Consider the following 23,484-nt stretch of genomic DNA (forward strand, 5'->3'; position numbering starts at 1 on the left):
TCCAGATATTCCAGATATTCTCTGGTCCTATAAATATTGTTTTTGTCCCAGCGCAGGACTGGAAAACAGCTTTGAAATTCCGACTTGGAGCCGGGCACCAGAAATGGCTGGTGTTTATTTATAGTTCCCCACGTGCTTCCCTTGGTAACTCTTTCATTGCAGACGTAATGCTCCATCCGCGTCCAAACCCATTGGTGAGGTGCATGGAGTTGCCATATTTTTTTTATGCACAGCAGGAAGGAAGAAATACTTAATGCAGCTTTAATAACAGGGATTCTTTTTTTTTTCTGCAGAACTTTTCCTTGGCTCCTACAGTGACGAAATCCCGCTGTAATTCGAGAACAGATACCTCTTCTAAAGCATGTCATTAGCCAAAAAGGAAAAAAAAAACCCTCACCAACAGCAGCCCAGATGTTGAAAGAGTGCAGTAGCATCCAGCAGAAGAGACCAATCTTGCTCACCACAGACAAGACGTGTGTTACTCCTGCTGCTCCTTAAGAAGGCACTAGAGTCTGTTGTATGGACATGTGAACTCTTCTCCACGGCACGGACGGAAGGCAGACAATATTTTGTCTGCAAACCAAGAAGGATTCGATACATTGACACTCTCAAGGTGCAGGAGATCTGGAGACCACAAGACAATATTTCATTTGGTGGTGCAAATATCATCGGCTTGAGGAATGTAAAGGGTGGATCCAGACGTCAAGGGGGAATATTCCTGTTTAGGAGTTATAATCCAGTGACACCGCAGTGTCATACAATACGGTATTCCATACATCGCCCCAGAGCCAGAGAGACGTGCGAGTTACAATGATTGGATTCCATCTCCTATGGTTTGGCGTTTTGTGCAACCTGTGCTCCGGTTACTACAATGGACCCCTGCAGCCAGAGATGTCCAATGGGACTTTGCACCACTACTTTGTTCCCGATGGGGACTACGAGGAGAACGATGACCCTGAGAAGTGTCAGATGCTCTTCAGAGTGACGGACGAAAGAGCGTGTCCGGGAGATGGACAATCTCTCTCCTTGAAGGAAGAATTCGTGGTCATAAAAAGACAGATTGAAGATGCGGAAAGGGTTCTCGAAAGCATCAGTAAAAGCATATCTTACGACTTGGATGGAGAGGAAAGCTATGGAAAGTATCTCGGCAGGGAATCGTCTCAGATAGGCGAAGCCTTCTCGAACTCGGACAAGTCCTTGACGGAGCTTGAGCTTAAGTTTAAGCAGAGCCAGGAGAACGAGAAGAACGAGTTGAAGGGGTTAAACGAAGACTTTGTGGATATGATGATCCACACGAGAGCCGTTCTCAAGGAAACCTTAGACGTCTCCCTGGGACTGCGGGATAAACACGAACTTCTCTCTTTAACCATTCGAAGTCATGGTGCGAGGCTAAGCAGACTCAAAAATGACTACCTGAAGGTTTGAGAATCTGGAGTCGGTTGTCGCTAATTTATGCAAATTCTGATCATCTAAAACATAATTTTTTACAGATTATTCCAAGCTATGGGTTTCAGACAGTAGCCAGTTATCTGTATGACTTCCTCTGACTGGAGGTGACACCCTGCCGGCCGCCTGGTCATTCGGTTACAGTAAGAGCTGCTGTGCAGTAAGCTGCAGACCCTCCGGGGTAATGAAGGGGTTACACAAAGCAGTGACATCATCAGAATAGTTTACGAGGAAGTAATAAAATGCATCGTAAATCAATCTTTGCATTCTTTTTAATATTTAAATAGTCGCCTTCTATGTCAACATTTTGGTTGATCCTCCAATGCTGGCAGAACCTGTAAGCTCCCGGGATCTGTCGTCCTTCCAGCGTTTATTGAGTTAACTTATATCGAAACTCGGGATATAATTGGGTTCTGTATTATTAGAGATACGATGTACACCGGTATAGTTTTATTTATTTTATCAGTATTGGGGTGTAAATGAATTTGCTGTATATAAGATGCAACTTATTACAGATTCTTAAAGCTTTTTCTCTGTATAATAAAATCTTTGAGGTTTTTGTTACTCGTACAGCACAGTATTATGTGTCCTATACCTTCTTCTGTCTATAGGGATTGCTCAAAAACAGCGCCACTCTTATGCATTGGTTGTGTGTGGTATTGCAGCTCCGTCTCACTTGAGTGTGATTTACCTGTAATACTGGATACAGCCCATTGCCGAGAGTGACTGCGCCTGGGAAAAAAGCAAACCGGTTTTCCTAACGCCAGGCAACCCCTATATATATAGGCATGCTGCTGCCAGTTCCAAGCTATACATGAGGTTCATGTGTCATGTACTGTAACTGCATTTCGGCATTTTGTTGCATTCACATAGGTCTGGTAATCTGGTGCAGGACCTCTCATGTGGTTGTGCCAGATCAAAAAACATTGACTGCAATGATTCCCAACCTGGTCTATTGACAGGTCCGGTGCTTCACCATGTTTGAGGCTATGAAGCTCCAGTTAGAGCAACGCTCCAACCAAAAACAAAATTGCGGGTACCACTTCTAAATAATTTTTACCAAAAGACCAAACTTTTGAAGGAAGCAAATGTTGCATGAAGGCGTGCAGTCATCTTCCTAACAAGAGCGCTGCAGCCCCGTCAGGTTTCCCAGGCACCACTGTTGGGAATCACTGGGTTAGAATTTTGGAAGGCCAAATTGTCATCAGTTGTGTCTGGGTCAACCATAAGACAAGATCAAAAAAACATTGACCGCAGGGTTTCTCAACCCAGTTGCTGACAGGTCCCGTGCTGGACAAGAGATCACCAGTCACTGGGTTAGAATTTTGGCTGGCCACATTGTCATCATTGTCAACCATAAGACAACCTACAACAGGGGTTGGGAACCTTCGGCTCTCCAGCTGCTGTGAAACTACAACTCCCATCATGCTCCATTCACTTCCATGGGAGTTCCAAGAACAGTAGAGCAAGTATGCATGCTGGTAGTTGTAGTTTTGCAGCAGCTGGAGAGCTGAAGGTTCCCTACCTCTGACCTACAACTAATATATATGACCCCAGGACTAATCTTTGAAGCCACTTGAAGATCCCACCACCATGTATCTTTGATATGAACCCATAAAAGAGCTAAGTAATTGTTATCTATGCAATGTTCTGGTCTATTCTCTCCACGCTTCTGTATCTGCTAGATATCGATACCATAAAGTAATGGCGTCCATGTAAGAACAATGTATTAGCAAATTATTCTACACCCATGCTTATGGTGACTCCTAAGATTGAGCCAGAGAGGAGCAGAGCGGACTCCAGACATATCAGGACCAGGGGGTTCCTTAGTCCTAGCTGAGGAGATGACTCTGAAGTTCTCCTCCGTCTATATAGAGCCTGTGCATGTCCACTGACAAACCAACCCTATTGGGAAGTGGTTGGCTCCGAGGTCACCCCCAAAAGTGATCGTCTTCTGCTGGACCCATTATTGTATCTAAGCCCAGTCCTACCATGGGATCCCATGGTACCAATAGTGAACTATAACTACTGGGTGTCCACTTGTAAAATTGACAACTCACAACTGCCCTGGGCTGTCAAGGACTGGTAGGAGTTGTAGTCATGTAACAGCTGGAGGGTCACAGGTTGGAGATCACAGCCTAACACATATTCTTGTGAGGCTACACCATACACAACTAAGCCCCACGAAGTCATCCTATTCCCATGGCTCTCACTTCATCGCATCCCACACTTCACTGCGAGACAGGCTCATATATAACAGTTTTATTGACAATAAAATGGACTAATTGTTCGTAAATCTTATACAAGCGCATGAGTCATGTAGATTCCATCACCACAAAAGAGATTGGAGAAGATGCGTTCCACTGACTTTATAGAGTCTCGTGGCCACCTACTTAGTTATAGAGAGTCCACTGAGGTTACGTTATACGGATTCAGCTGTAAGTACATTTATAGTTATATTATCTGCTATCTTTAGGGGGGTTTGATCATTTGGCATGTGTTACGAGCCTAAAGGGGAAGCCAATGACCTCAAAAACCGGACACCCTCAGCATGCCCCCTATCTTATTAAAAATACTTCTATGTATCCAATATTATTCATGGAATTGTTTGTTCTGGAACAAGCAGAGGTTGCCCTGTAGTTTGTATCTAGGGGTCGTTCGTTACCCTTGTCTCGTGGCTGGACACGTTCAGATAGTTGTATCATGAGATGACCAGCTTTTCATAACAACATGATTTTGACATATTTGTCCCAATTGCATGCTATAGGTGTATGTGATGCTATAGGTGTATGTGATGCTATAGGTGTATGTGATGCTATAGGTGTATGTATGCTATAGGTGTATGTGATGCTATAGGTGTATGTATGCTATAGGTGTATGTGATGCTATAGGTGTATGTATGCTATAGGTGTATGTGATGCTATAGGTGTATGTGATGCTATAGGTGTATGTGATGCTATAGGTGTATGTATGCTATAGGTGTATGTGATGCTATAGGTGTATGTGATGCTATAGGTGTATGTATGCTATAGGTGTATGTGATGCTATAGGTGTATGTGATGCTATAGGTGTATGTATGCTATAGGGGTATGTATGCTATAGGTGTATGTGATGCTATAGGTGTATGTATGCTATAGGTGTATGTGATGCTATAGGTGTATGTATGCTATAGGGGTATGTATGCTATAGGTGTATGTGATGCTATAGGTGTATGTATGCTATAGGGGTATGTGATGCTATAGGTGTATGTATGCTATAGGTGTATGTGATGCTATAGGTGTATGTATGCTATAGGTGTATGTGATGCTATAGGTGTATGTGATGCTATAGGTGTATGTGATGCTATAGGTGTATGTGATGCTATAGGGGTATGTATGCTATAGGTGTATGTATGCTATAGGTGTATGTGATGCTATAGGTGTATGTGATGCTATAGGTGTATGTATGCTATAGGTGTATGTGATGCTATAGGTGTATGTGATGCTATAGGTGTATGTATGCTATAGGTGTATGTGATGCTATAGGTGTATGTATGCTATAGGTGTATGTGATGCTATAGGTGTATGTATGCTATAGGTGTATGTGATGCTATAGGTGTATGTATGCTATAGGTGTATGTGATGCTATAGGTGTATGTATGCTATAGGGGTATGTATGCTATAGGTGTATGTGATGCTATAGGTGTATGTGATGCTATAGGTGTATGTATGCTATAGGTGTATGTATGCTATAGGTGTATATATATGTGATGAACTTGTGGTTTTATTGTAAATTGCAGCTTGTCAATGATTTTGTTACATTGTATCGGATCAGTTTCAGGATAACATGAGTTGTCCCATCTAAGGACAGGATAAGGGATAAGTTACAAACTGGTGGGACTAGTGAGACCCCGACTGATCATAGGACCCCCCGGTGTCATTGCCATCACCGGTAACATCGGGTTATCTTGTTCTTGCCTCACATGGTTTAATGAAGGAGAACAGTAAATCATTCTGGCAGTGATGGTCGGTGCTCTTTGCTTTACCTCTGACACATCTGATATCTCGCTCTGTTGTGTAGGTTACACTTTTGCTGGCTTCATTACCTTGTATATTAATGTGTCCGATCAGTGCGACAAAGGCAAAAGTGAGAAACGTTACAAAATGCTGCAAAGATTTATTACTGTAACTGTAAATAATCCAATAAAAACCGTCACTAATATATAACTGGTATATACTCTTACATATCAGATGGGTCTGTATACGGTATATACTCTCACATATCAGGGTCTGTATACAGTATATACTCTTACATATCTGAGATGGGTCTGTATACGGTATATACTCCTACATATCAGATGGGTCTGTATACGGTATATACTGTTACATATCAGAGATGGGTCTGTATACGGTATATACTCTTACATATCAGATGGGTCTGTATACGGTATATACTCTCACATATCAGATGAGTCTGTATACGGTATATACTCTTACATATCAGGGTTGGGTCTGTATACAGTATATACTCTTACATATCAGGGTTGGGTCTGTATACAGTATATACTCTTACATATCAGGGTTGGGTCTGTATACAGTATATACTCTTACATATCAGGGTTGGGTCTGTATACAGTATATACTCTTACATATCAGGGTTGGGTCTGTATACAGTATATACTCTTACATATCAGTGTTGGGTCTGTATACGGTATATACTCTTACATATCAGAGATGGGTCTGTATACGGTATATACTCTCACATATCTGAGATGGGTCTGTATACGGTATATACTCTTACATATCAGATGGGTCTGTATACAGTATATACTCTTACATATCAGAGATGGGTCTGTATACGGTATATACTCTTACATATCAGAGATGGGTCTGTATACGGTATATACTCTCACATATCTGAGATGAGTCTGTATACGGTATATACTCTCACATATCAGATGAGTCTGTATACGGTATATACTCTTACATATCAGGGTTGGGTCTGTATACAGTATATACTCTTACATATCAGAGATGGGTCTGTATACGGTATATACTCTTACATATCAGAGATGGGTCTGTATACGGTATATACTCTCACATATCTGAGATGAGTCTGTATACGGTATATACTCTCACATATCAGATGAGTCTGTATACGGTATATACTCTTACATATCAGGGTTGGGTCTGTATACGGTATATACTCTTACATATCAGAGATGGGTCTGTATATGGTATATACTCTTACATATCAGAGATGGGTCTGTATACGGTATATACTCTCACATATCTGAGATGGGTCTGTATACGGTATATACTCTTACATATCAGATGGGTCTGTATACAGTATATACTCTTACATATCAGGGTTGGGTCTGTATACGGTATATACTCTTACATATCAGTGTTGGGTCTGTATATGGTATATACCCTTACATATCAGAGATGGGTCTGTATACGGTATATACTCTTACATATCTGAGATGGGTCTGTATACGGTATATACTCTTACATATCAGATGGGTCTGTATACAGTATATACTCTTACATATCAGAGATGGGTCTGTATACGGTATATACTCTCACATATCTGAGATGGGTCTGTATACGGTATATACTCTTACATATCAGATGGGTCTGTATACAGTATATACTCTTACATATCAGGGTTGGGTCTGTATACGGTATATACTCTTACATATCAGTGTTGGGTCTGTATATGGTATATACCCTTACATATCAGAGATGGGTCTGTATACGGTATATACTCTTACATATCTGAGATGGGTCTGTATACGGTATATACTCTTACATATCAGATGGGTCTGTATACAGTATATACTCTTACATATCAGGGTTGGGTCTGTATACGGTATATACTCTTACATATCAGTGTTGGGTCTGTATATGGTATATACCCTTACATATCAGAGATGGGTCTGTATACGGTATATACTCTTACATATCTGAGATGGGTCTGTATACGGTATATACTCTTACATATCAGATGGGTCTGTATACAGTATATACTCTTACATATCAGGGTTGGGTCTGTATACGGTATATACTCTTACATATCAGTGTTGGGTCTGTATACGGTATATACCCTTACATATCAGAGATGGGTCTGTATACGGTATATACTCTTACATATCTGAGTTGGGTCTGTATACGGTATATACTCTTACATATCAGATGGGTCTGTATACAGTATATACTGTTACATATCAGAGATGGGTCTGTATACGGTATATACTCTTACATATCAGATGGGTCTGTATACAGTATATACTCTTACATATCTGAGATGGGTCTGTATACAGTATATACTCTTACATATCTGAGATGGGTCTGTATACGGTATATGCTCTTACATATCAGATGGGTCTGTATACGGTATATACTCTCACATATCAGGGTCTGTATACAGTATATACTCTTACATATCTGAGATGGGTCTGTATACGGTATATACTCTTACATATCAGATGGGTCTGTATACAGTATATACTCTTACATATCTGAGATGGGTCTGTATACGGTATATGCTCTTACATATCAGATGGGTCTGTATACGGTATATACTGTTACATATCAGAGATGGGTCTGTATACGGTATATACTCTTACATATCAGATGGGTCTGTATACAGTATATACTCTTACATATCTGAGATGGGTCTGTATACGGTATATACTCCTACATATCAGATGGGTCTGTATACGGTATATGCTCTTACATATCAGATGGGTCTGTATACGGTATATACTCTTACATATCAGGGTTGGGTCTGTATACGGTATATACTCTTACATATCAGATGGGTCTGTATACAGTATATACTGTTACATATCAGAGATGGGTCTGTATACGGTATATACTCTTACATATCAGATGGGTCTGTATACAGTATATACTCTTACATATCTGAGATGGGTCTGTATACGGTATATACTCCTACATATCAGATGGGTCTGTATACGGTATATGCTCTTACATATCAGATGGGTCTGTATACGGTATATACTCTTACATATCAGGGTTGGGTCTGTATACGGTATATACTCTTACATATCAGATGGGTCTGTATACAGTATATACTCTTACATATCTGAGATGGGTCTGTATACGGTATATGCTCTTACATATCAGATGGGTCTGTATACGGTATATACTCTCACATATCAGAGAGGGATCTGTCAGTGTAACAATGTATCGGTCACACGTGATAGATGAAGCGACTTCATTGGTTGTTTTCTTGCAGGAAATCGCTTCCTCTGCCCTTTTATCTGCAGCTCTCTGGTCCGGGCGCAGTTCGGGGTTGCCAGTAATTCCGATGATATAAATCAGGATAAGTAATAACGTTCTAAGATGAAAGGAGACTCCGGATAATAAAAATAATTCTGTTTGGTAAAATGAAAGTGCATTGACTATATTATAGGACAAGAATCTGATTTTATTAAACTTATTAAAGATCCCATAAATTCTGCTGTCAACTTAAAAGTTTCCAGACCACGGAAGGAATTTGTGTTCCGCTGCAATATGCTACAAATGTGGTGGAAAGGACCGTCTGGGGTACAACTCAGGAACATCTACTGCTAGACGAGGCCCTTGTCAGTGATACGTCTCCATTATGGGGGTAAGTAGTAGAAGTCAGGACTACAGAGGAATCGCAACTACAGAGGACGCCGCCATCCTGCAACTTTTACCAGGAATTGTACCTACAGAGGACATCACCTTCCTGCAACTTTTACCAATGTTCTGTTACTGTCTATCTTATATAAAAGTGACTCTTTGGTGCACCAGTTGTCTTCCCCTAGATACACATCTGCATGATGAAAGGAGCAACAGATAGGACTAACAGATTTGAGGCCCTAATCCTAGGTGGATGCAGTCGGTACTCCGGGATTCTACAGACCCGGCTGGTAATAAATACTGCCATTCTATTTTAATTTGTAATGGCCCCTTTAAATTCTTCGATACTGTGGCTGGGCTGCCATAATCAATGCAGCAATCAGCTCATACACGTCATAGAATAGCAGATACTAGGAAATCCAGAATATTGCATCTTGAAAGTTCAGGGTTCACTTTTGAAATGTTGGAGCCAATAGCTATAAAGATCTGCCAACATCCCACTTTGTATTGTATCTTAAAGGCATATTTTGTTACCTTAGCCATGTTTAACTCCTGAGTGTATCTTGCATCTGGTATATAGAAGTCTACGGGGTTCTGGCTACACACAGTCTTCACTGAAGTCAGATTTAAAGTGTAAGTAGGTGAAGGGAACATACTTTTTCCATATACTTCTTTAGTTCTTATCTGAGTATTTTGCATCCGTATCCAATATAGAAGCAGATCAGTTTACAATGCTGTCTATGGCAGGGGAAAGAGAGAGAAAGCTATGAGGCTGGTTACAGCATTAAATGAGTCATTTCCTTAAGAAGAAGTCTCTGCTTTGAGAATCTCTCCTCTGCTAACCCTTCCCCTCTCCATAGACTTCTATAGTACAGAATTGATCACTTTAGGTTACAGTTCTGGACTCTGCACATAGACTGTTGTCTCTAGTGAGACTGGTGAGCGGAGGTGCAACAGAAAAGTGTCTGCCTTAATGTAGGAAAGAACACGTGCACACAGCTTTAGGGGATGGTGTGTATGGGTAATATGTGTATGGTAAAGATACCACACAAAACACCCTAATATACCACCTGAGCAGCAGCACAGTAGAGGACTCCTATCTTATGTCCTGGAAGTCCTGGAAGTCCTGGAAGTCATGATCGGCCCCCACAGATATAGCCCTGATCTCAACATCATCCAGTCCGTCTTGGATGACATGAGAGAGACTGATTAGACAAGCAACATTCACAGAAGATCTGAGCTTAGTTCTTGAAGATGGCGGCGGGAACAACCTCCCTGCCCAGTCCTGCCAAAAACTGTCTGCAAGTACCGAGAAGAACTGAGGGAAGGCAAAGGGCAAAGGTCACACTAAATTTTCTTAAATTTGTTAATTGACAAAAACAAACTATTAACCCTTCAATTTCTGAAAGTGTTCTTACTGTGCAGCAATATGCCCACGTGTGCCTATAAGTGTTGCACACTAATGCACAGTTCACGTACAATATGTCGCAGACTGTGGAGTTACCGAAAGCATTGCACACGCTCAGCACTGCAAAGTTATTGGAGTTGTTTGTACCGTAGACCAGTCGTGCAGATGGTAAGAGCCTCTCAGACGTGCAGACAGCCCGGGATTCTCACTCTTCAGATGATTTAATGGAACATGATGGACATGTCAGGCTCAATCCACAATCCTCCACTTGCCCCAACCTCTCGTCGGCTGAGTCACGGGCAGGATGAAACAGGGACCGCTCTCCAGAAAACACAACCATGCAAAACACGGATTAGGTCATGCAGATGTCGCCTGTGCACACGACGGATTCACATGATGTCATGTAACTGTGTATGTGCTTTGGCTTGTAAAAAAGGAAGAACTTTAATGATGTATTTTTATGTCTGAATCAGAAGTGTTGTGTCTACATCCAGTATACAGCTCCATATACACACGCAGGCTGAGGCCCCACGTTGCAGAAACGCAGCATTTTTTGTTGCAAATTTTTGAACCAAAGCCAGGAGTGGATTGAGCAGAAGGGAGAAGTAGAAGTTCTACCTTTATGTTTCTCTGTTTCTCTTTCCTTTTGTAGCCATTCTTGGCTTTGGCTCAAAAAAATGCAACAAAATCTGCAACAACAAAAAAAGCTGCATTTCCGTAACGTGCGGCTTTCCAAAACCAGTGCAGTTTTGTAAATTGCAGCATATCGATTATATCTAAGGAAACGGTTTCCGCATAGATATAATTGCAACTGAAGGTCTGTGCAGGAAAACTCTACGAACTTTCTGTTTAAAGCGCTGCGGGAAGAGCCATGATGCTTTCCCACCGTTGTTTTTCTGCAGCGCTTTTTAGCTGCGGGACGTCTCGTAGGGCCTCAGCCTTAACCTTTTTTTGCTGTGTATTACATAGTGAGGGCCAGTTACCTCCACGGTCTGACTAGCACTGCCTTCTAATTGCACAGCTTTATCCAATTGCAGTAATATATATATATATATATATCTCCCACTTCCCCACCTGCCTTAGATTATCTTGATATAAAGTGCACTCTGGACCCTGTTCACCCTGTGGTCACACTGTAGACCTAGTCCAGGTCCAATAGAGGTAAATTGTCCTGTGTTCTTACTGTAGATCTATCCAGGTGCCCAAGAGGTCTGTTTATTCCGTGTAGGTTCCCATCTGAATGAATTGCCTTTGAAGGGGTTGTATGTTTGGAGAGACTTATCTTATTGTTACGGGCAGTGGATTGTGGACCTGCTGTGCTACCCAATTGGTTTGGCTTGGGGCCATCTCTAAGTGCGTCACCCCAGCAGACATACCCGTCTTCAGCTTTTTGCCCCCATATATGGGTCTGGGAGCCCACCAGGCTACTAACTCCAGAGGTGAGCCCAGTTTGGTAGCAGCTGACCAGGCAGACAGAACTGATGTGCTGAGCACCACAGAAATGGGATACAAAAGGGGCAACACGGTGGCTGAGTGGTTAGCACTGTAGCCTTGCAGCGCTGGAGTCCTGGGTTTGAATCCTGCCAGGGACAACATCTGCAAGGAGTTTGTATGTTCTCCCCGTGCTTGCGTGGATTTCTTCCCATTTTACAAAGACACACTGATAGGAAAAAAAAATACATTGTGATCCCTATATGTGAACTGAGACTAAAAGCAAGACAGACAGACAGATAAACAGTTTGAAATCAGACAGGGAACAGGACAAGGTCAGGAAGCATACGGTCACAGGTAAAAACAGCATGAAAACAGGGAGCAAGGACTCTGAGCAGCATGCATGCACACAGGTAAAACTCAAACCTGACACCATAATAAAAAAGAATACATGCATGGTATAATGGTATACAACACATTGCCTAGCCTGTCTGGGACTAAAGACACTGCCTTAAATAGATACAGACACACAAGGATAGGTGGGAGGATGTTAAGCAGGTGCAAAACTAATAATTAAAGAGACAGAGAAAGAGTTGCATTCAAAAATTCCTTGGAAATTCCTTGGACATTACCACCGATGAGCTTCTTATCTTCAGACCACCAAATGGTAATTGATATTTGCCATTGACCAGTGGATTGCAGGGTGAGGAGACATGACACAGATAAACTTGCACGGTCGCTGACAAGTCTAAAGCATTAAAGGATTGTCCAGGAATTGGAAGAACCAGAGAGGAGGCTTACAGCTTAGAACGTTCTTATGTCTTGGCCACTACTTACTCTGAGAATTTACTTCCCCTCAGTAAATTCTTCCACTGCAAAAGTAAAGTTGGATTGACTTTTGGGCCAGAACGTTACCTAGCCCATTATACATGTCCTTGGATGATTCCTGGGGTAACAAATGATCCATTGTCGTGGTTTATTATACAACGAAAGACAATAATTTATTGAAAATATTCTGGAAATGAAGCCATAGAAGACCATAGAAGGTGTACGATCATCCTTGTAAGGAGTATACGCTTGTAAAGTACAGAATGTAGCTTGTTTTCATGCCTTTGTGGAACATGTCATCCAGAGCTGTGCCAATGTTTGCTCAAGTTTTTGGCCTTACGGTAGCGGAAAATGTAATATTTTTACCAGTCTTTTATTTGTCTGTTGCTAAACATTGGCAAGTCCTCAAATGTCAGGAAAATGGAGAAATAAGTGAATAATAAAGGGGAAAAGTGATGCCTCTGCTTAATATAAAGATAGTTTGGAGAATTGAGCTGTGCCCTTCCATTTGAGTCCTGTTGCTCCATGCGTTACTGTGTAACCCTAGGCTCAATGAAGGGTTAAAATCTTATCCCATTAGTGATAGTTTATAATAGGTGCCTGTAAGTTCACTTGTGTACAATTATCCTCTAGCCAACCTCTAGGACCCCAATGGATTAGAAGAATGGGGGCTCAAAAGTTCCCCTAAATTCCTCATGTGAATGGGGCGGTGGGGGGCTGCATTGCCTGAGCTCCATCAACTTCTCTAAGGATGGCAATATCTGGCACCTCCATAGAAGTGAGTGAAGGGTTGGTCACTGTTTCATTCACATGGAGCATTTAGGGCAAAAACATAAATATAGAGGCCAAAAGGGGTCACAGTTGTATCGAGGCACAGAAGCCAAGGGGCCCCACAGGTCACACTCAACATACTAGGGCTGAACATCTTAGATCTCCTTTCTGATTTCCTCCAAAGACTGACAATCCATGCTCAAAAAATTATGACCATTGCAAAAATTTGATACACAGCCTTCCACTGTAAGAAAGGAAAAAAATAACCCCTTATTGGCACAAACTAGCATTTGATCAAAGGCACATAGTCAAGGAGCGATTCTATGGGAGAAGCAGTGGCACAGAAGAGGGAATTATTATGTAAGTGGATACTGACAGGTGATGGGTATGGGGGGGAACCCAAAGAAGTTGTAAACCAGTGTTGACGGTGGTCCAGGTCTATAGAGAAGGAAATGTAAATTCTAAAATGTATGGATAGAACGAGGCTGATGGATATAAGAAGTTCTGCAGGGAAGCCCCAGATGATCTTTTGCACGAGCCATAAGTCGCTCCCCTGGTTTTGGACCTCTGTTCTCCCTATCATTAGAGTCCCAGGAGTCGAATCCCAAGTAATCAGACACTTATTCCCCAGGCACAGATACTGGCACAACCTCTCTCAACCATTTCATTCTTGTTACAACCAATTTTTCCTATCCCTACCAGAGAGTAACCATATCATTGACCTTGATAACTTGAGCATTAAGAACTTGTACCCCTAATGCCGCATATAATGTGCAACGTAATGGAAAAATTGTAGCACGGGATGGAGCGAGATTCCTCACTTTATTGGTTCGGCAATGTCATTTGGACACTCTATGCTTGTATCATTAGGCATTGTATCATTGCACGTTCTGGTAAAAACAATGACTTGGCGTGATGGAATTAGACATGATCCACATAGTTGGATTGTCTCGATGAAATTGGTGCAATTCGTTGACTATCCTCTAATGTGTATGGGGGATAATCCTTAGTCAATGGTTTATGTACACCTAACCCACCCTTGGCAAACAAAAATTGACAAGCCTAAGCAATGTTTACTCTCTTCGGACGTGTGAGGTCATAAAGAGCCGAGGACAAACTTACCAAATTTAATATAAACAAAAAAAAGTACAGTGCTTAACAAAAAGAGATGTAACAAGAAAGACCTATACATACCAATGATATAAGATGGAAGACATTAAACAGACCTCCTTGTACGCCTGGCTGGGAGCTCAGGAAGATACTGGGCAGATGTACTGGTGACTGGCGGCCGACATCTCCAATATCTGACGAAGAAATCATGAAATTGTCGTACAAATTTGGAAACGCAGCCTTAGCACAGACCTTCTGAAACCTTCAACCAAAACCCCACTATGACAACGAATACAGAAGACATCTACAATTCATAATAACTATCAATTTTTTGAAAGACCATCCGATGGCTTCTCTGCAGACCACACTAGACTCAAGCTTTGCTTTCCCATCAGTCTGGTTATCGCAACTTAGTTCTAGTTCTTGGAAACTTAGCGGGAAGACGTTGCAATCTGACACGAAGATGTTAATTATCCTTCTTCAAAGTGATAGGATGACTACTGACCCCACTAGGACTCTGTGTCTAAATGTTTGAGATTGCTGCCGACTCGGTGGAGAAAGTTTTGCTGGACTGTGCTCCCTTTTATGTGGGAATCTCACATCCATTATAAAAGGTTGGACATTAAATAGACTTTGGCCACTGAATGGTTTAACACAACGGTTGCCAACCTAAAAACCTTTGTACAGTCTTCACCTTAGGTTTAAGGTAGTGCCATATCCAGAGGACAGAGAGCTTTATGGCAAAGATGACAAGTAGTCTGTAGCCGGAGCTGCTTGACACCAACACTCTCCGAACCATCCACATCAGGAGGTCCCATCCCAGAGGTGACAATGAAAAACAGCAGAGTTTTAGAGATATCATAGGTTCCCCAGTGCTCCATACACAGTATAAAGCTCCTCACCCTCTCCACACACATTATAAAGCTCCTCACCCTTTCCACACACAGTATAAAGCTCCTCCCCCTCTCCACACACAGTATAAAGCTCCTCCCCCTCTCCACACACAGTATAAAGCTCCTCCCCCTCTCCACACACAGTATAAAGCTCCTCCCCCTCTCCACACACAGTATAAAGCTCCTCACCCTCTCCACACACAGTATAAAGCTCCTCCCCCTCTCCACACACAGTATAAAGCTCCTCACCCTCTCCACACACAGTATAAAGCTCCCCACCCTCTCCACACACAGTATAAAGCTCCTCACCCTTTCCACACACAGTATAAAGCTCCTCACCCTCTCCACACACAGTATAAAGCTCCTCACCCTTTCCACACACAGTATAAAGCTCCTCCCCCTCTCCACACACAGTATAAAGCTCCTCACCATCTCCACACACAGTATAAAGCTCCTCACCCTCTCCACACACAGTATAAAGCTCCACAGCCTCCTCACCCATAGTATAATGCTCCACAATTGCCCCACACAGTATAATATGCTCCACAGAGATACCCCCAGTATAATGCTCTGTAGTGGCTCCACACAGTATAATATGCTGCCCATAGCCCCCTCTCCTCAATATAATTATCCACAGGGGCCTCACAGAGTATCATATGCTCCGCAGAAGCCCCCTGGTATAATGCTCCACAAGGGTACCACAGAGTATACTATGCTCCCCAGAGAGCACCCCCAGAGTATAATGCTCCACAGGGGCCCCATACAGTATATTATGCTCCCCAGAGACCGCTCCCAGAGTATAATGCTCCATAGTGGCCCCACACAGTATAATATGCTCCACAATTACCCCACACAGTATAATATGCTCCACAAAGATACCCCCAGTATAATGATCTGTAGTAGCTCCACACTGCATAATATGCTCCCCATAGCCCCCTCCTCAATATAATGATCCACAGGGGCCTAATAGGGTATCATATGTTCCACAGAGGCACCCAGGTATAATGCTCCACAGGGATACAACAGAGTATACTATGCTCCCCAGAGACCACCCCCAAGAGTATAATTCTCTGCAGTGGTCCCATACAGTATACTAAGCTCCCCATAGACTTCCCCCCATAGTATAATGCTCCATAGTGACCCCACACAGTATAATATGCTCCCCAGAGCCCCCGACAGTATAATGCTGCACGGTGATCCCGCACAATATAAAATTCTCCAAAAAGCCTCCCCTTCCCCCCAGTATAATATGATCTGGAAGCTTTCAAGCTGCTTTAGGTGAACCTCAAAAAATTTGTTTGGATGATTTTTCGGGTCACATGATCGGAAGCAGCTCTCTAACCCCCCCGGGACGTGCAGCCCCTTTCTCTTTCCCTGATCTTACAGGTAATTATTACTTGTACTGTGGGGGCTGACTATAGTAAAGTCCATCATCATCATCATCATCCACTGCATCAGATAAGTGACTCTAAACCCCCTGGACAACCCCTTTAATATAATAAACTTGGTGTAACATTAATAACTATGGCTTGTGCTGCTGCTTTATTTGCCCATTGAACTTTACAAGTGCAAACTAAGCTGTAGTAATGGAGATGCCGAGTCCTGCACAACGTGTACGCAGCCCTGATGTCTGCCAAAGGTTACTGGGTGAAAAGTGATCGCAGTCATGTGACTATTATTAGGTGAAAGGTGCGAACCCGGCACAGTGTAATAACCAAACAAACTAAGCCGCAGGGTTCCTGGTAATAGGATTATGGCTGGTAAACCAGCAGCCGCCTCCATGTATGGGAGAAATCTGCAGGATACATTTATATCCAGGGAACCTGCAACATCGAAACTTCTAGTTCTAGAGCAGGAGGGGCTGTGCAGATGTATATGGCGTATATATATATATATATATATATATATATATATATATATATATATATAGCAGATTGATGTATATAGCGTATATATCTGTAGCAGAGTGATGTATATAGCGTATATATATGTAGCAGATTGATGTATATAGCGTATATATCTGTAGCAGATTAATGTATATGGCGTATATATATGTAGCAGATTGATGTATACGGCGTATATATATGTAGCAGATTGATGTATATAGTGTATATATATGTAGCAGATTGATGTATACGGCGTATATATATGTAGCAGATTGATGTATACGGCGTATATATATGTAGCAGATTGATGTATATGGCGTATATATATGTAGCAGATTGATGTATATAGCGTATATATATGTAGCAGATTGATGTATACGGCGTATATATATGTAGCAGATTGATGTATACGGCGTATATATATGTAGCAGATTGATGTATATGGCGTATATATATGTAGCAGATTGATGTATATAGCGTATATATATGTAGCAGATTGATGTATACGGCGTATATATATGTAGCAGATTGATGTATATAGCGTATATATATGTAGCAGATTGATGTATATAGCGTATATATATGTAGCAGATTGATGTATACGGCGTATATATATGTAGCAGATTGATGTATATCATTGTAACAAGACATTCAGTCTGCAGTTACACTATTTACTTCGCTCGGATCGAGGATTGACGGGATTGACATTACACAATTGGACAACGTTTTGTTGGGGAAAGAATCATTCAAAATTTCCAAAAATTGAAACTATGTAACATCTTCTAGGCTTCAGCTCTAAGTTACCCAAAAATCAAGTCACTCTATGAAATAACCTCATTGGCTCTTTCTAGGACGAGTTATGGCTCAGATAATACGAGCTCTGTTAAGATTTCAGGTTTCTATTTTCAATGTCGAGGTTAATTCGGGATTTCTATGCGTCTCCCTGCCCCGTTCCATTCTGAACTTTGACCTTTCAAGGAATTTTTTTCCACTTCACAATCATGGAGTATACAGGAGGCGTTGAAAAGGCAAAGAATAGCCGCCATTCACCTCCGACGCCCCACTAGGACATGTTTGGGCCATGGAGGATACGTGTTCTCTTGTACAAGATCCTAAGAATAACAACCTGTAGAGTCCGGATAAGAAAAACATGGCGTCTCACGGACTGAAGAAGGGCAAATGTCTTTGTGCTGTAATTGTATAGTGAAGACTATTACTCTACACAACTGTTGCAGCCAATGACTGTAAGTCTATTCTATTTAACCCTTTATTACCAAGGCGGGGTCTAATAGGATGCAACATTTTGTCACTATGTTTCCGCCTGCTATAGCAATAGACTTCTTATCTCCTCTTGTCCATGGTCTGGTGTTAGAACTCTATCAGTAACTTTTGTCTCAATATTGGTGTGAGAGTGGACGAGCCCTTTAAGGTGGCCACCATAGAGCGGGCGCCGCTACAAGTGTTACAGTTTCTTTTTGTCCTTCTTCTTTCCTGCCTAGAGATGACTTGCTACATTGTTGATTTTTGCATTTTCCAGCTTTCCTCCTCCTACAGAGCCCTGTGCAAGGCAGAGATAAGTATTTGCACTGTGCACAGGCTGTAGGTGTCACATTTCCAGAAGCACAGGGCCGGCTCTGTATGGCTGAGGGCCAATGACAGGGTCAGGAAAATAATCTGACAGCAAGAAGAAAAAGCATGACAGAAAGGGAGAGACTGAAAGAGAAAGAGGCTAAGACAACAGGAGGCAATGCTGGGGGCCGGTGCATAGAGCAGACTCTGTAATGCTGACACTCTCCAGGACACATACACAGCTATTGTAGACCACAAGGTACTGTGCTCCCATTATATTCCAATACGCAGTACAGTGCAGGAAATATAGAAATGCTCTTGTAGGGGATGGGGGAGGGGCTGTGTAATCTAAGTACAGGCTCAGGCTCTGTTCACATGTGCCTTTGTTTTGTACGACGGATCTGTACAGAGATGAAAAGAGAGCGTGCAAAAAAATTTTTTTTTTTTTCTTACAGGCACAAATTTTTTAATGCATTTTTCAAATCTTCTAGTAAAAAAATAATAGAAATTAGAGAAGATTTCAGATTAAAAAAATAGATAAATAAATTCATATTAAATTATGTAAATATTTTATAATATATTTAATATATAATATATAATAATAATTATATATATATATATATATATATATATATATATATATATATATATATATTATTATTATTATTATTTATTTTTATTTTTTTTTAATTTACTTTTTTTATTTTTTTATTTTTTTTGTTACACCTTTCTATCCGAATCCATCTCTTCTGCCCGGTCATGTGACTCTCTGACCAGACTAAATATTCAGCACTCAATGCATATTCCTACAATCCTGCATGATGGACTGTACCATTCAGACTCTTCACAAGGGGACACGGAAACTGTTGTCACTCACTCCTGATGAGCAGCAGACACTTCCTATCACACAGTTATAATGAAGGAGCTCGCAGCTAATCTTGCTATATACTTATAGTCTCCTAGATTATTTAGAAGTCTATGTAAAATATTACTGTCCCACCGGAACGTACATTGTATAATGGCTGAACACCATAACATGAATGGGAGCAGAGCTGCAGTAGCGTCACCTGGCCACTAGGCATGCCACAGTGCTATCTGCCTCTAACTCCATGCACTTTGTAGTACAGGGACCCCTCATTGTTCAGATGTTCTTTGCCCTTTGGAGGAGGAGTCCTGGAGGTGATGATCCGGACCCCGCAGAGCCCTGATCTCAACATTGTTCAGTCTGGTTGGATGACGTGAAGAGACAGATGGATTGGAGCAAGCAACATCCATAGAAGATCTGGGCTTAGTTCTCCAAGATGGCGGCGGGAACAACCTCCCTGCCTAGTTCTGCCAAAAACTGTCTGCAAATACCGAGAAGAACGGATGGAAGGCAAAGGGCAAAGGTTACTCCGAATATTAATGGGATTTACATTTCTCTTTTCTTGACCAAATAATCTATTAACCCTTCTGTTACTGAAATCATTCTTCCTTTTGCATAGTACTGTAGATAGTTGGATGGTCTCGTGGACCTTGGTGGGTTCAGTTGACTTTCAGGCTCATGCCTTGGTGTAACACAAATATTTCTTTCCGTTTCAGATTTCTTAGAGCGGACTTGCGTTGTGCGGCCGGGTCACGATGTGGGCTTCTCTAGCTAAGAATTTATTACGGAGCAAAGTCCAATTCTCCGCAGCCTACACATCACTAAAAGCTGCAAGGAACAGGCGTTTTCCTTGTGGATCTCTGCTGCATGTCTCCCGCTGGCAGCACACCGCCCCGGTCTATGAACAGACTTGTCTCACTGAGGCCATGATTCGCAACGTTGAGACTCTGGATGCCGAGCGCTTTGTGTGTGTGCACTGGGAGGATGGAGGCCGGAGTCTGTACCCGTACGTGTGGCTGAGAGATAACTGCCAGTGCCCGCACTGCTTCCTCCACTCTGCAAAGGCAAGAAAACTCCCCATCGAGAATCTGGATGTGAACACTGGCCTAAGCCATCTAAATCTGACGGATACAAATAAGGTATTCTTCATGTTTTCTTTAGGTTACAGATTACTGAGACATTCAGCCCCATCATCCTAGTAGTGCATATCGGGTGCTACAAAGTAACAAGGTTTTCCTCCTGTGTGAGAGCTCATTTGCATAACTTTTTTCCCAGGGATCATTGCCTGACCTCTGACTCCCTATACCAGTAGGGGGTCTCCACAAGGAGAAGCAGCACCACTTAGTACTACATAAATACCACCGCGCGTCCTGTTCTGATCTAGAATTCTCTGCACTTAAAATTCTGGCAAATATTTTCAATTTCCAAGATTTACAACTATCTATAGTGCAGACGATCTGTAGACTGGGATCATTTTACTTTAAGGGGTTATGGCATGAAAAGTATTCCTATGGATAGAGGATAAATATCTGATTGGTCGGGGTCTGGGCGATGAGACCCCCACAATCCCAAAATGGAGGGTCCTGACCCCCTTCCCCCCCCCCCCCCCCCCCCCCGTTACGCATTCAGCCTGACTACAGCCAGGCTGTATATGGATGAGACTGATGGTGGATGGGGCTTCCATTCACTTCAATGGAACTGCTGGAGACAACTGAGTTAAACCACTTGGGAATGGGGCGCCATCACCACCAATTACACCCACTGGTCCTCCACCAGTCTCTGTATCTTGGCCTCTAGCGAGGATGTCCCAAGTTACCTAGGCCCAAATACAATGGGACTTTACTGGCTAAATGACCCCTTTAAGATAAAAGCAAATGTACTATAAAAATGTTAGTGGTCAAATATTATCTTTCCTACCAAGGTCCTCAAGCTCATTCAGAAGACCCATCCGGAATAGGGTTGTCACTTAAAGGGGTTCTCCAGGAAGTCTTTTATGACTTCCTTCCTCCAGGAGTTCATGCTGTACCTAGGTGTTCTGGGCTGGTTCGGGGCCCAGGTCATGTAAGCAGCACCCGGCCCCAGGGTTGCTTTCCCTTTCTCACATGTAGTTACCTATGGTACGGGAGCTGGAAGACTTTAGCAAATCCAGACCTTAAAGCGTAAGTGATCTTCCAGAATGGAAGAAAAGGTGGAGTGACTATGGAGCCAGGTGCTGGGGATCCTATGACCGGGGGTCTGAACCTGCCTGAACCCCTAAGTCAAAAATTATTCCTGGAAAACCTCTTTGTAGGGTTTGTGCAGGACTTGAAAACATGGCTCCTTTCTTCTTCCCAGGTCACATGTCAATGTCACATCCCTGTCCCATTAAATTGATAGGAACTGAGCTACAGCATGTCCCTGTGACCAATGGCCATGATATCACCTCCTGATAACAAGAAAGCAGCCATGTTCTCGAAGTCCTGCCCAACCCCCTACTCTGGATGGGTCTCCTCATTGAACTGGGGGACCTTGGCTTCTTTCCTTGTTTGCCATTCAGTAGACTTTGCTATGACATTTGACCAATAACATTTTTATAGTGAGATTTATTTCATCTTAAAGGGGTTGTCCAGCCAGCAAAGTTAAAGATTGATTGGAGAACCCCTTTCATTCAAAGCTTTGCCTGAAGAATGACCAATGGGAAAGAAAACAGGAAGGTAAATCAATGAAATTCAAGATCTGAATGTTTCCCTATAAAACTATGTATCAATCTGCTCCGCTCCTCCTGCTCTGTCACATGCTTAGTGAGTGTCTTACGAGACTCCTCATCTCCTTCACATAAACATTTACTTTACAAGGGAGATGGACCCATGAAAGGAGAAAAGGAAGCGACGGAACCCTGGGAAGATCATCGGAATGAAAGCAATCGCGATCGGCTTTGATGTAACAATCGCTGTTGCTTTTCCTTTCTCTAATGGTCCATGTGGGCATTTACGTAATTAGCCCCAAGTACTCTAATGTAACCATTATAGGACCGAACAAAGGAAATGAAACATTAAGTCGGACCTACTTGGGAAACCACTTCTTACCATCAGATCAACACTTTAGAGAACGGATATATTTGGAAGAAAACTGGCTAGCTACTTGCATTTTTGAATTTTTTCTGCAATGTGAGAATGGGATTAGCCGGAATCCCATTCACTTTGGATTTTCGCAACGTGAGGCCCCATCTAAGAGGTAATGCCCAAAATCAGACAGGACTCTGTCCACAGGCATTGCTGATAGGTCTCAGAATTGGCAACTATGGCACCCACTTAACAACTCAACAGGCGCCATATTTAATATGGCACATGTCGGGAAGGGGTTAATGACCTATTCTAAGGAGAGATCATTAATATAAAGTCTTGGATGATCCCCCACAACTCACTGCGGTTATGGAGACCACCAATAATAAGGTCTTACTGTATCTTATATTTTTGCATGTTTTTGTCTTCCCTAAAACGTGTAACATTTCTTGTTCCTTCCTTCCCGCGGCAGATCAATAGCAGGATATCCGTATTCCATGGCGGCCTCGCTCATTATTCTTCTTTAAAGACGGTATAAAAAAGCAATAAATAATTTCTTTGAGAACCAGAACATTAAAGTGACTTAAGATTTATGAAGAAGTGGAAATTTTTTCCAACTT

The 23,484-nt window shown here is 42.1% G+C and overlaps 2 protein-coding genes across 3 annotated transcripts in view; both read left to right on the forward strand.

Annotated features, from left to right (window-relative positions):
• Positions 1-219: 219 nt before the first annotated feature.
• Positions 220-2,016, forward strand: FIBIN (fin bud initiation factor homolog). The gene has a single exon (XM_075280829.1). The coding sequence runs from the start codon at positions 811-813 to the stop codon at positions 1,423-1,425; it is 615 nt and encodes a 204-aa protein (XP_075136930.1). The 5' UTR covers positions 220-810; the 3' UTR covers positions 1,426-2,016.
• A 16,596-nt stretch (positions 2,017-18,612) lies between these two features.
• BBOX1 (gamma-butyrobetaine hydroxylase 1) overlaps positions 18,613-23,484 on the forward strand; it is a 54,020-nt gene continuing 49,148 nt past the window's right edge. Inside the window, exons 1-2 of one of the 2 annotated variants that reach the window (XM_075280834.1) lie at positions 18,613-18,633; positions 20,540-20,962. In XM_075280834.1, coding sequence (XP_075136935.1) covers positions 20,579-20,962 — 384 coding nt within the window. In that variant the 5' untranslated portion in view covers positions 18,613-18,633; positions 20,540-20,578. Of the gene's footprint in view, positions 18,634-19,040; positions 19,218-20,539; positions 20,963-23,484 lie in introns of those variants that run through there. The other variant, XM_075280833.1, reaches the window with a different exon arrangement.

Source organism: Leptodactylus fuscus, chromosome 7, assembly GCF_031893055.1.
Source record: "Leptodactylus fuscus isolate aLepFus1 chromosome 7, aLepFus1.hap2, whole genome shotgun sequence".
Lineage (NCBI taxonomy): Eukaryota > Metazoa > Chordata > Amphibia > Anura > Leptodactylidae > Leptodactylus > Leptodactylus fuscus.